This window comes from Suricata suricatta, chromosome 3, assembly GCF_006229205.1.
Source record: "Suricata suricatta isolate VVHF042 chromosome 3, meerkat_22Aug2017_6uvM2_HiC, whole genome shotgun sequence".
Classification (NCBI taxonomy): Eukaryota; Metazoa; Chordata; class Mammalia; order Carnivora; family Herpestidae; genus Suricata; species Suricata suricatta.
In genome coordinates, this window is record NC_043702.1 from 134,113,294 (window position 1) to 134,125,975 (window position 12,682).

Below are 12,682 nucleotides of genomic sequence, written 5' to 3' on the forward strand. Positions count from 1 at the left end.
ATCAAAGAAACTTCTCTGGCTAAAGGTGATCTTTTCCTCCTATATCTGGCTGAGACATTCACATACTTATTAGTTGTGATTTTGTATGTCGGGGTTCTGAGGACTGAGAAAGAATGACTTTGAGATACCATTGTCTTTTGTGGGGGGGAGGGGGGACTATCTGGTTGTCTGAATATATATCCTTTCTGAGTACATAAGCATGAGTATCTAACTTCTGCGCACGATGGATATAGTCTCCCGTGAAACCAGGGTCTAACAGTCTACCCCTCCCTATCTTTCTAGAGGCTCCATGTCCTCTCCATGCTCACCTGTCTGTTGGGGGTCTGTGACCTGCCCTCGCTGGGAGACCTGGACTCATGGCGCTCGGGGGACTCCCAGTCAGCCTGGGTCCCTCGCTCCTCTGAGTTGCAGCGGGAGACATCGGGAGAGAGAAGATGCTTTCGCTCTTTTGACCGTCCCCGCTCTCTGCCCCCTGAGCGGTGGGTGTCAGACTTGTGGCCTGGGAGAGAAGACAAAAGCATCTGATAACAACTCTACCCATACGAACATAAAGAGATGTCACATAGCCTGGGACTGGGCCCCTAACGAACCCCAGCTTCTCCAGGCATGTCAGAGGCAGGAGAGAAAGGTTGGAAAATCATCCTTTGGTGAAGAGGTAAGTGTGCAGACACATATGCCAAAGGATGTGATTGGTTCTCTTCTGCTTCTGTTTACCCTGGACACAATTCAGATAGAATCTTTGCCGACACTATGACCCAGGAATTCTCCATGTCCTAAACATGAGTGTGTACCTTTTTGGGGGGAAGATGGCACCAGTAGAAGGGATGGAAGTCCAAGGGTTTCTGTTCCATTGAGGACTTCGCGTCCCATGTCTGCTACTCACTGGCCCTATGCTTTGGCATGTCACTGCTTTTCAATCTGTTTCCTCATCTCATGAAACAGAGTTTGAAGCAGACTAATGATTTGCTAATGACTCTTATCAGTAAAACCCTTTTCCTTAAAAAAACAAACCAAAACTCAAATACCTAAAGCAATTCCAGGTAGCCCTATTGAAGTTGAAGTGGAGTTGGAGGTGACAGCCCAGCCCCTGTCAGGAATATTTTAGAGGCCCCCCCCTAAGAAATTCCAGGGGTTTTGCAGAAGGCCATTTTGAAAATCTCAATTTTTTTTATTATTGAAATATAACTTAAATACAAGGTTATATAGTTTCAGATATATAACATAATTGATTCAGTAACTATACATTTTAATACTTTCTATAGCCCTGCTCTGCATGAAAGAAATTTCAGCCTTTGTGATGAATATGGAGGACTTCATTTTGGGGTAAGTCACATAGGGAAGCCTCTTCTGGTGATGCGTGTTCTTCCTTCCCTCACTCTCCTCAACCTGTATCCTTATCTGCATCCTGTTCCAGTGATTTTCAGTTCTTGCCAGAATTGCTCATCAGGGCGGGAGCCTGAAAAGAGGTGAACAGTGAAGACCCCTTCACCTGAGTCAGAATTCAGGCGATGAGCGGACAGTCTCAGGGAGGAGTGGTAACTCCGGCGACGTGACTTGTAGGTGTTTTCACTGCTTCTCTCCATAGAGAATTCCTCCAACCATGAGGAATTTGAACGCTTATCCCGAATGGTGGAGAATGAGCGTCTCATGGAGCTAGGGTCTGTCACCACCTGGAAATGTGAGCCCCCCGAGGAACACAAAATCTGGATTAATTACTGGAAGGTTCTGCAATTAGGGAAGAAGGGAGATAGAAATCGTTGAAGACCACAAAGCATAACTTCTCTTGAATCCCTCTTGCTCAGACCTGAGCTGAAGGGGGTTGTTCCAGAAAGTGTCTTATGCTATATTAACCCAGATACTGAGACTTAACTAGGGTCTTGTCTTCGTGCTCAGGAAAGCAAGCAGCTGAGTGTACAGTGTAAGCTTCCCATAGAGCCATTTACCGTAAGAACTCAGCCAGGACCTGCAGCGAACCTTGGAATATGTGAGGGGTGAGGGCAATTGTCAAAACAGTCTGCCTTTGATTTTGTGCCCTCACCAGAGAAGGTCCGGCCCTGGAGCTTTGGGAGCATAGGACAGCTTGTCCTGCGCAGCATCTAAGAATGACTTGCTCTCTATCACGGGTCCCACCCTAGCCCCACCTTAAATTCTGGCATTTTTTATTTGCCACAGATGTTAAAACAGATCCACAAAAACTTCTTGTCTCTGTCAAAACTTGATGTGAGACAGACAGACAGAAAAAAGAAGCCAGGAAAACAGACAAAGAAATGAGGTGTGGCCTGCACTGGTTAGGACAGACGGTCCTGACACAGAGCTGTGTGTGTAATTGTGTATGTGCTGGGGGAACCAGGAAAGAAGAAAAGGAAGAATACACAGGGAAAATCCTGGAAGGTATTTCTTGCATGGCTGGTTGAGTCTTGAGAATGTTGATCCCATTCGGAAGGAGTTATACCATTTTGCTGGCTAGGCTGTTATGGTTAGGGCTTCATTAAAAACACAGTGGAGGAGTAGGCTCTATTAAAGAAGGCCCATGAACCAGATATCACTTAAAGGAAAGGGATGGGGGCAAGTCAAGAGCTCACCTGATAATCTCAGATGTTGGTTCATAACCCACCAATTCAATACAGCCCAGGATGCCACTGCACAGGGTAGGTGGTGATAGCTTTTTACCTGGGGATCCACAGTCAGGCGTGGCATAGAGGATGCCCTCCCAGATCCCGTATGCTCCTGGGTGTCCGAAGGAAGGTAGATGCCATGGTTAGAGGACTGCACGCTTTTTAATTCACTAACCTCTGGCTCCTGGAAATAAACACACAGCCACGCTTGTGGGACTTGGTTCCAGCTCATTGCTTCTCACCTCCAGTGGATGATTCTGCCTCCACCATAACAAAAATGGCTTTTAGAGATGGGCATCTTTATGGTCTCCGTTGTATGTGTATATATGTGTCCATCTATGTGTGCACCTGTGGTACACCAGATGTCCCAAACAGAAAGTTCTACGTGGGATTTAAAGGTAAAAATTACCTTTCCTAGTCAAGTATTTATCACTTTTATTTATCACCAAGCAACGCTTCAGATTGTATAGCTTTGTAAAGCATTATTAGTCATAATACTTCTTAGGTATGTGAAGTCTACTTTTTGAGAGTTGGTAGTGTTGGCTTCTTCAGATTAAAAGAATAAACCTATTTATCAACCAAATAGAAACTACTAGAGCACCTGGGTGGCGTCCAACTCTTGGTTTTGGCTCAGGTCCTGATCTCACGGTTTGTGAGTTCAAGCCCCACATCAGGCTCCAAGCTGTTGGTGCAGAGCCTGCTTTGGATTCTCTCTCTCTGGCCCTCCCCTGCCTGTACTCACCAAGACTAATTTCTGGTGTCAATCATCTCAAACCTTAAGACACAGGATTTTATTAGCTGAAAGCTTTTCCTATAATTGAAACCATTTGAAAAAGGTGGTAGGTGGCCATCTGTCAGGGATGCTCTGAACTAGGAGAGTCTAATATAATGCAAACTCCCTATGTAATTGTAAATTTCCTAGTAACTACATTTTAAAAAGTAGTTTGATAAAACAATGTATTTTCTTTAATCCAGTGTATCCAATTATCCTCATGTCAACATGTAATCAATCCAAAAATGAAGATTTTTTTTTTTTTTTTGCACATCACAGTTTGGATGAGTACATTTCAAGTGCTCAACTGCCACATTTGTGGAGTGGCTATTAAACCTGGGCTGCGCCACTCTAGAGAATTAGAAATCTCTAAGTTCCTGTACTTTTTTTTTATTTTCCTGGTTAAAGAACATTAGTTTGGCCCATGTACATGATCTATACGGAGAGCCACTGTCACTGCGTAAAGGGCAGGGCTGCCTTGGAAAGTATACATGGCCGTCAAAGAGACCCAGAAATATCCTGGACAGCTGGAGATTACATGCCAGGGGGAAAAAAAGCTATTATTTAGGAAGTTATACCTTCAAAACCAAGTTGTCGAAGGGAAGAGTGCCCAAGACCACTTGGCCAGGTGGTTACTGAGGTGAATGGGAGGCCTGCCTTCCTCGGACATGTGATTTGTGCACTTGAGGAAATTCTAGTGTTTTGTAGTTCACGCTTTATAAAGCACACAGGTCCGACTTGAAACAGATGTGGTAACAACACTACAGTTTGTGGGGATGTGAGAGGTAGTGTAAGACACACGCACGAATCACGGCCACGCCTCTGGACGTGGAGCAGGGGGCCCCAAGGGATGGGCAGGAGGACACAGTGGTGAGAGCGTAGCACAGGCTGACACCCAAACTGAGTTACAGACACCAGTACCGACAATGAGATGAACACACATCCAAAAATCCTGGCACTACGGCTCAGCCCTGGGGGACCCACAGAAATAATGATGTAATAAAGAAAGCCTCCCTGTAAAAGAAAGGAAACATTATTGGGATTTTCCTAGCCAGACGTATCATCGGGTAGACAAGCTGTAAAATGCTGAGAGTCACTTTTCAGAATCAAACTATCTGTACCAATTAGTCCATGGGGCTAAGTTCCTCACAAAGAAAGGCAGGAAATTCGTCCAAGGCTTCCTGCCTACCTTACCAAGAATACCTAAGGCACTCAAACCACGCGAGGGTCTGGACTAGCTGTCTCCCAAACACAACTATGCAGAAGTCCCCATCTCTGCAGTCATCAGAGACAGAATCGCCCATTTGTCTGAGCTACCAAGTAAGGGTACTCATGCCAGCAGATATGCACTCCATAAGCAGGCCAATCCCATATTCCACCCATAGCATCCATCTAGGGTGGCTCTGGGGTGGGCAGCAGCAGTGGAGAGGGGTCAGGAGAGAAAACACACAGATGAATTATAATCAAAGTGGCACAGAACTCAGTATAAGCAGTCTTTATGAACTCTTGCAAATGTTGGGTTTTGTCTTTTTCTTCCTAGCCAATGAACACTCGGGCTTTAATTCTAAGCTCAGGAAGGAACCTGATCTGAGGACTCCTGAATGAAGGATAATGGTAATGTCTATTATCATTGAAAAATCACATTTTAGCTTTGTATTAGCAAAATCTAAAGGCCAATGTGCCCCCTCTTCTCCAAGCCTAAACTTGAATCAAGGTTTCTCAGGAATTTTATCATTTATGCTAATAAGAAAACTATAGGCTTTGGGGCACCTGGGTGGCTCATTTGGTTAAGCGTCTGACTTTGGCTCAGGTCATGACCTCACACGTGAGGGTCGGAACCCCACACTGGGCTCTGTGCTGACAGCTCAGAGCCTGGAGCCTGCTTCAGATTCTGTGTCTCTTGTCTGTCCTGACCCTACCCCTCTGTGCTCCCTCTCTCAAAATAAACATTAAAATAAGAAACTCTAGGCTTAGAGGAGGGATATTAGAATGTACTTGACTGGTAGAATTGTCACCCAAAGGGGGACACAGAAAAGAGGTAAGGGATTGTTCTGTGACGCTTGGCTGACAGCTGGTCACTGTCACACACGCTGCCGAGTGATCCAGGAGCCTGGTGTCTCCAAAGGGCTGGCGTAGGGCATTCCTGTGTCCCAGAAGCAGTCCCCGGCTACACTAGGCTGTCCGTTTGGTGCCAGCATTCTGGTGGTCCATTCTAAGGCCCCATATCAAAGGCAAGATTTTGACTCTTGCTTGTACATTGGCTGCTTACGGGCATAAATGAAGAAGGTTTGGTCTGAAGCAATGTAAGTTCCCGTAGTAGGTAAGAGGCCTCTGGGATTATCAAATCTTCAGAAGAAGCATGTACCAGAGAACATGGGAAATTCAGCTGTGAAAGAGATAGCAGGAATCTCCCAGGGTAACTAACTGGCAGGACTATTGGTAAGGGTTTTCCTGATAAATCATAGGTATGAAATGAAATTTGGAAATGAGAGTGGGAGGGATCAGGAAACCAAGGAAATACTTTTTGAGGTCATGTAACTCATTCATTCACCAGAGACTGCTGTTCCTGGAACTGTCCATCATCGGCGGGGTCCATGCAAGCCAACTGGAATATTTCCTGGGGGGAGAGCGGGCTCATCGAGGGGTATTCACTACGGCCACTCCTGAAAAGCAATGGCAAAGGAGGAGGAAATGTGGACATGAGAGGAAAAGAGAGAAAGTCCTGTCAAAGGCACAATTCCCACCCCAGATACGACTTCCTTCCCAGTAAGGGCACACCCGTTAATACTGGCTGGCTTGTAAGCCTGGTGACTGACAGGACCTGAATAGAATAAAAAAGTTTAAGGAAAAAAAAAAGCATTGGAAAGGAGAAGCCACTGTTTTCAACCTGCATCTGGAACCATTCATTATTCTGCTGGTGACTAGCATATCTGTGACAAACGACATTATTTGTCACACTCAGCCATATGGAAGATCAGTGCTAGATTGCAAACCTGTTTCTGCTCAGTTTCTCCCTTCAGCAGAAAAAAAATGCCATCGTTTAAACAGCGAACAGTTTGTTTAAATATTAAGCAGTCATAGTCTTTTAAAAATGTCCTCCATTCTCAGTAGAAACGTGGTTTTATTGTGCCAACATCCCTGGCCAAGCTAAACAATTCAAGGCCATGAGCGTTTATTGAAGGACGACTCCGTGTCAGACAGTGTCTGTTGGTTTACGAGCTGGGTGGATGGTCTCGGAGGTGGTGGTGAGGAGGTGGTAACTTCTGGGTTGATGGCTATGGTGATGAGGTAAGAGGCCTCTGGACAAAAGGTACGGACAGCTGTCCCAGTGTGCCTGTTACTGAACCACCATTTGGTACCTGTGGACACTCTTAGCCAATGGCATCCACAGGGCTGGTTAGGAGAAAAAGAGGTAGCCTGTCTTTCCTGAGAAGCTAGCTGCTGTACAATGGCAGGTGCCCTCTGACCTACTCAAGGGTGCAGAGTGGGCTTCCTGATGGTGGGAAGAAGGAAAGGGGTCAGGGGCTGCGCCACAGCTCTCAGTAGTGGTCAAGCTAGCAGGGAGAGATGGGGTACCGTCTTGAGGGACAGCCCTTGCATTGTTGAGTCTACTGCACTCCTGACTGCATCCACTGGGAAATTTGAGGCATAAGCCAGGGTTGCCAGTTACTTAAAAATAATCCATAGGCACAATCTTACCTTGACATGGATCACAGGGAGAGAGCTGAAGTACAAAGAATCACTCCACCTGTCTGTCCCCCTGCTGCTGGTGATACAGAGTGATCTGATATTTAAATGGTCTGCTTACACACATCTTCCTCAAGTGTGTCCTCTCCTGAGAACCACTGAGTAGGATGAGTAATCACAGAATCCCTAAGAGGTAGAGCGGACCCTTGGAATCACTGGAACCCCCTCAGAGAGTTGCCTAACTTGAACTGAAAGTTGACTTCCAACTTTAAAAACTTTGGCTTCTCATTGTTAGCATAAAGTCTGGAACAGGGCCTCTCATGATCTAGTTCCTATTTTGCCAGCTTCCTTTTGCCCTTCACCCCCTGCTCCTGAATTTCTTAAGTTCACTGAATGTGCCCACCTGGCTGCTTTCTGCCTCAAGATGTTAATACAGGCTGTTCCCAGAGAACAGAATGCTTCTCTCCAACTCCTCTGCCCTCCACAAACTCTGTTCATGTTATTTTGAATTCATCCTTCAAAATTCACTTTATTGAGCATAATGCTCTCTGATCTTTCCCATCTTTTCACATGGACTCAGATTCTGCCACACTGTTTTATTCCTATACAAATGACTCAAAATGACAACTTTTCCTCTAATAATCCTATTTCAGGACTGGTTTCCCACCAGGTGTAAGCTCAGTGAGGGCAGAAGGTCCTGAGGGACCCATGTCCCCCTTTCAGGAAATGTGCCAACATTGATCCCAAAGGCTCATGCCAGAAACTTGGGGGGTCTCCCCTTTACTCCCTGAGGCAATTCAATCACCAAATCCCATCCGGTCTCCCTACTGATAATATTTCAAGTCTTTGCATCTCTCCCCTTCTCCATCATTAGTCTAAGCCACAGTCATTAATCATTCACATATCAAAAGCAGTACTGTCTCTCAAACTCCTCCCCTCTGATCCAAGCCCACAGTGGATTCCAGAATGATTTTTGAAAGGCTCAAGTCTGATCGTGTCACACTGATGAGTAAAATCCCATGATCCTTAGATACAAACCTCACTTCTGTATTCCACTTAACAATGCTCCAACGTGCTGGCCCGGCAGAGTTCATCACCTGCTGCCTCACTGAGCTCCCCGTGCTCCAGCCATCGTGACCGTTTTCAGGTTCCTGAAGCTTATCACATTCTCCCTTCTCTTGAAGAGCAGGCCTCTGAGCCTCACGTAAACGTTACTTCCATAGAGGGACTCCCCTGACCCCTAGACCAAGTGTGCTGCCCCCTCCTGTGATATCACAATAGGCGACCCTCTCCATTTGAACCTTCATCACTTTTGTAAATTTCTTTTTCAAGACTTGTCTCCAGGGGGGCTGTGATCATGTTGACTGCTAAATCCCTAGTGCCTGAGCCAGCTTTTCTGTCATACTGGGTTTTAATAAATATTGGTCAAATCAGTGAGTAAATGAGTCAATAAACACAGAGAGAAGTTGGAGTGATGCCATGTGGGAGTTATGTATAGCAAAATGCAGCAGTAGAGAGATCCAGGTGGAGGGGTGGCCTCCTTTCTAAGCCAAGGACTCTTGAAAAATGCTGTACACCCTTCCCCTGAGGAGGTCCCACTGCTTTCCTGCACACACCAAAGGCAGGCATCTGCCAGTTTTGTGTAGACAGGAGAATCCACACCTTGCTACCTCACCACATCAAATATTTGTAAAAATGAACAGTAGCCTTGGTCATGATGATGGTCTTTTGCTTCTCTTACAAATGTGTTGGATTATGACTTCTGAAATTGTTTTTCAAAAACAGTGTCCAACACCACAGGCAGAAAGGAACTCATGGTGAGCGAGATTCCAAATGGCACTCTGACAGAGATTCCATTCTCCTGATAATTACTGAAGTTGTGATAGTTAGTGATTCTTGGCTCCATGAGAACCAGGACTGGGCTAAACCCAACAACAAAGCCTCATTTACACTAAGTAGAGGGATTCCTGCCCATTGGGTGCTCGTACATGGTTGTTGATGAGAGAAAGATCATGTTATAATGAGATATGGATGGTATGATAAATCATTTATGACTAACAAACAAGTGGGGGCTGAGCTTGCAACTCAGAAGAGTTGACAAATTCCTTACCTGAGGTTTTGTTTCCACTGCTGATACAGACTTTTTTTTTTTTTTTTGCGCCTGATCTAAGGTTCCTTTTGCTCACTACAGATAGCAGTGTACTGGGAATACTCTGGAGTTAGTAATAACAAACTTCAATTCCAGTTCAGCTTTCTACTAGCCCCGTGGAACTGGCAACTTATTTAATCTCCAATTTCATATTTGTTAGAGTGATGATACTAACATATGCCTTTTTTCCTTTGTCCATCCCCAGTGCTGTCTCTTGAGCTGGCCACAGTACCAAACATGCATAATCTGCCTTTCTATTACCCCTGCTGAATAACCATTTTAAAATAAAAAATGTAGTGAGGCACCTGAGTGGCTCAATCGGTTAGGTGTCTAATTTCCTTTGTGAGTTTGAGCCCCACATCGGGCTCTGTGCTGACAGCTCGGAGCCTGGAGCCTGCTTCGGATTCTGTGTCTTCCCCTCTCCCTGCCCCCTCCATCAAAAGTAAACATTAAAAAAATTAAACACATAAATAAAAAATGTCTTCTCAACCTCACAGAGAGGATCACTGGGCTCAGACTATTATTTCTGGGGCATTCCTGGGCCTGCACAATGGCATGGTGACTGGACACAAGCAGGGCAGCTGTGGACCCATTGATGATACTCACAAGCCTGAAACAGGGTCCTGCTGGAGATAAGGCAGGGCTTTGGCATTAGCAAGGATCTCCTGAGGCAGAGATGAGGGCTCCATGCGCTGGAACATGGGTGCATTTTTCTGTGTTGGAAGGAGGAAAAAGGAACTCATATGACCTTGGGGTCGGTTGGTGGAGTGGGGAGTACAATTTACTTGGGTAAGATAGGAGCATGCCTGATCCTCTGACCTCTAATCCCCAACACTAGAAAGTCCCTGGACCCTGCACCCCTACCTCTACTTCTAAGCACTTGGCAGGGCACTGTGCCCCAGCCATGCACAGACCTGTCCCTATAGGGGCTGTCATGTGATTCCTCATGGCCCACCCACCTCCTGTGCTGTCATTGATCCTCACCTGCTCCTCCAGTTGCTGCCTCTGTTTCTTCACCTTACTCTGTTTATAGTAGTCCATGATCATCATTGCTGCATAGATTTTGCCCACAGTCAGGTCAGAGGCTAAAAACACAAATGTCACATGGAAGGGACCAGGGAGAAGACAGGTGGCAGAGAGTGAGGATACTTCACAAGCTTCCCTATTCTCTCAGCCAGGTTTGCTCCCTCAGCCACCCACCTAGCCAGCATTTATTGAGAGCTGCACCTGCACCAGACCCTGAGGATACAAAGTGACGAGGTTCCATATCTATCCTGAGGGAGCTTCCAGAGCTACCCCATGAGGATCGGGATACTGATGATAAAACACATGGAGTAAGCATCACCTCCCTGGTCTAGATTTCCACATCTAAGTAACAGCATCCTATTCCCACCTATATAAGGGTTTCCTGAACAGTATTATGGGTAGAGGGAGAGCTGTGCGCCCAACAAGTTTCATTCACAACTACAGTGACCTACCTTGAGAAAATGTTTTCAGTTCATGCAAAAGGGATTAGGAAGTGGGAGATTTGGGTTTCTGAAGAATCAAAGAGCAACCTTCCCTTATCTCCTTGATCACTCAGTGTCCCCCTAAAAGAGGTGGCCTTGGTATGCTGAGCTCACAGTGACAACGATACCCAGGAGGAGACCCCACACCTTTGGGCATGGGCACAAGCAGATCTAGCATCTTCTGGGATAGGTGAGGCCAGATGGCCAGGGTCTCCTTTTGCAGTTCTGAGTCTAGCTGCTGCCTGTCTGCACCACCTAGAATAAAATAAATTTCAATAAATAGAAAAGATACACAAATAACAAGTACTGAGGGAGTAGGTGGGGGTAGGAGCTGAATCAGCATGGCACCTCCTATTCTCAGAGGAAATCTTGGCATTTAGTGACAGTGGATCTTCTAATACCAGGTCTTTCTGCTGAAGAGGCAGAACACATTTTGGCTCCCATTTTTAGTGACTCAGGGATATCCTGCCACAAGATCTGAGGCCCCAAGACCAAGATCAGCTTCCTCATTCCATCAATTCTTTAAGTGACTCTGATTCCATAGTCTGAGTGACTGGAATTTAAGGATCTGGGTCAGGCAAGAGCAGGAAGGCTGGATACCCATCTGGAAGTAGTAAACCTTTGTCTCTCAAAATTCCTGAACCAGAAATCAAGAAGAGCAAAGTAGTGCCCTGATGGTACCTGCCACAAACCTTCCAGAGTATTAAAGATACCACATAATAAGGACAAAATTAAAACTCATTTGTTCAATAAGCAAATTTTTCTAGAATGCCTACCATGTCCCAGACACTGAAGATCACAAACTGGTAAGTCTGAAAGGAGCCTTAGCGATGATCAAACCAGTCATTTTTTTCCAGGAAGAAATGGCAGACATTATAGTTATTGGGTCAAAGGTGAAACCAGAACCCTGATAGTTGCTTTCCAGATCATGACATTGTCAGATGGATGCAAGTTCAAACTTCTCTGTCCTGTGCCACCTTGGATGAGTTGTTCCAGAATCCCATTTTCCTTCCCTGGCTTACCTTTGGCGATTTTGATGTCCAGGGCTGTCCGTATCAGAGCCATGAGTGTGGAGGTGAAGTGGACGGTCATGTCCTCAGCTACTGGCATATTCATCAGGACCAACCTCTGTGTAAGAGACAGACAAGGAAGAGCAGGAGGAAAAAAAATATCGAAAGAAACCTTGGTGAGAAGAGAAGAAAAGTGTGGAGGTCAAATGCAGAGACAAAAAAGAAGGGCAAGGATTCCCCATCCCCGGTCCCACCTCCTCTCCCTGCTTCTCACTTGTGGTTTATTTGCTGCTGTTTCATTTCTCCACCCCCCACCCCCCAGAGAATGTTGCCAAATTCCAAAAGAAGGGGGACTAATCATTCTTTAGGACACCTCCATGGTCCTAAGAATGTCTTTAATAGGGATGGAAAGTGATTTCTGAAAGAAGGGGCTCAGAGAAAGGAGTCAGCTCTTGGAGGTGGCTCCATTCCCTGTTGCAAGGCTGCTCTCTCTTTCCCCTTGTCCCACGGGTACCCCCAAAACTCACATGGAAAGATAGTGATGGGGGAGATTTTGCTTTGCTTATCTGTTGAAATATGTATCCTGATGCCCCCCTTTTTGAGTCTTCAAAAGGTGAAATTTGCCAGCACATGATTAAACATGCATAAGTCCAACTTATCCAAAGGATGAGGTGGAGCAGGATGGAAAAGGAGGGGAGTGCAAACAGAGTGTAGGCAAGAAGGCTGGAGACAGCGAAGGAGAGAATGCGAGAAGGGTGACCAAGGCAGGAGCAGAGTGGGCAGGCCTTGTTCCCTCACCCAAAGGAAGGGACCAAACGGAAATGGCCAAATCCACTTTCCAGAGAGTATATTGCTTTTGGAATCCTTTAACTTTTCCTCCAGTCCCCACACCCCTTCACCCACCAAGCTTCATTCCAGACATTCAGAAAACTCAATGCCAC

The 12,682-nt window shown here is 45.9% G+C and overlaps 1 protein-coding gene and 1 long non-coding RNA gene across 2 annotated transcripts in view; one reads left to right on the forward strand and one right to left on the reverse strand.

The window, feature by feature from the left end:
* Positions 1-12,682, reverse strand: part of CACNA1E (calcium voltage-gated channel subunit alpha1 E) — a 496,040-nt gene that overhangs the window by 4,509 nt on the left and 478,849 nt on the right. The window contains exons 42-49 of the mRNA XM_029935255.1: positions 11,754-11,859; positions 10,879-10,986; positions 10,208-10,308; positions 9,830-9,936; positions 5,939-6,050; positions 2,671-2,799; positions 1,490-1,670; positions 309-499 (exon numbers count right to left, since the gene is read on the reverse strand). Of these exons, the coding sequence (XP_029791115.1) occupies positions 309-499; positions 1,490-1,670; positions 2,671-2,799; positions 5,939-6,050; positions 9,830-9,936; positions 10,208-10,308; positions 10,879-10,986; positions 11,754-11,859 (1,035 nt within the window). The remainder of the gene's footprint in view (positions 1-308; positions 500-1,489; positions 1,671-2,670; positions 2,800-5,938; positions 6,051-9,829; positions 9,937-10,207; positions 10,309-10,878; positions 10,987-11,753; positions 11,860-12,682) is intronic.
* On the forward strand, positions 1,262-6,169 carry LOC115288178. The gene is made up of 3 exons (XR_003906849.1): positions 1,262-1,323; positions 4,928-5,001; positions 5,942-6,169. It is a non-coding gene; the product is annotated as an uncharacterized LOC115288178 (long non-coding RNA).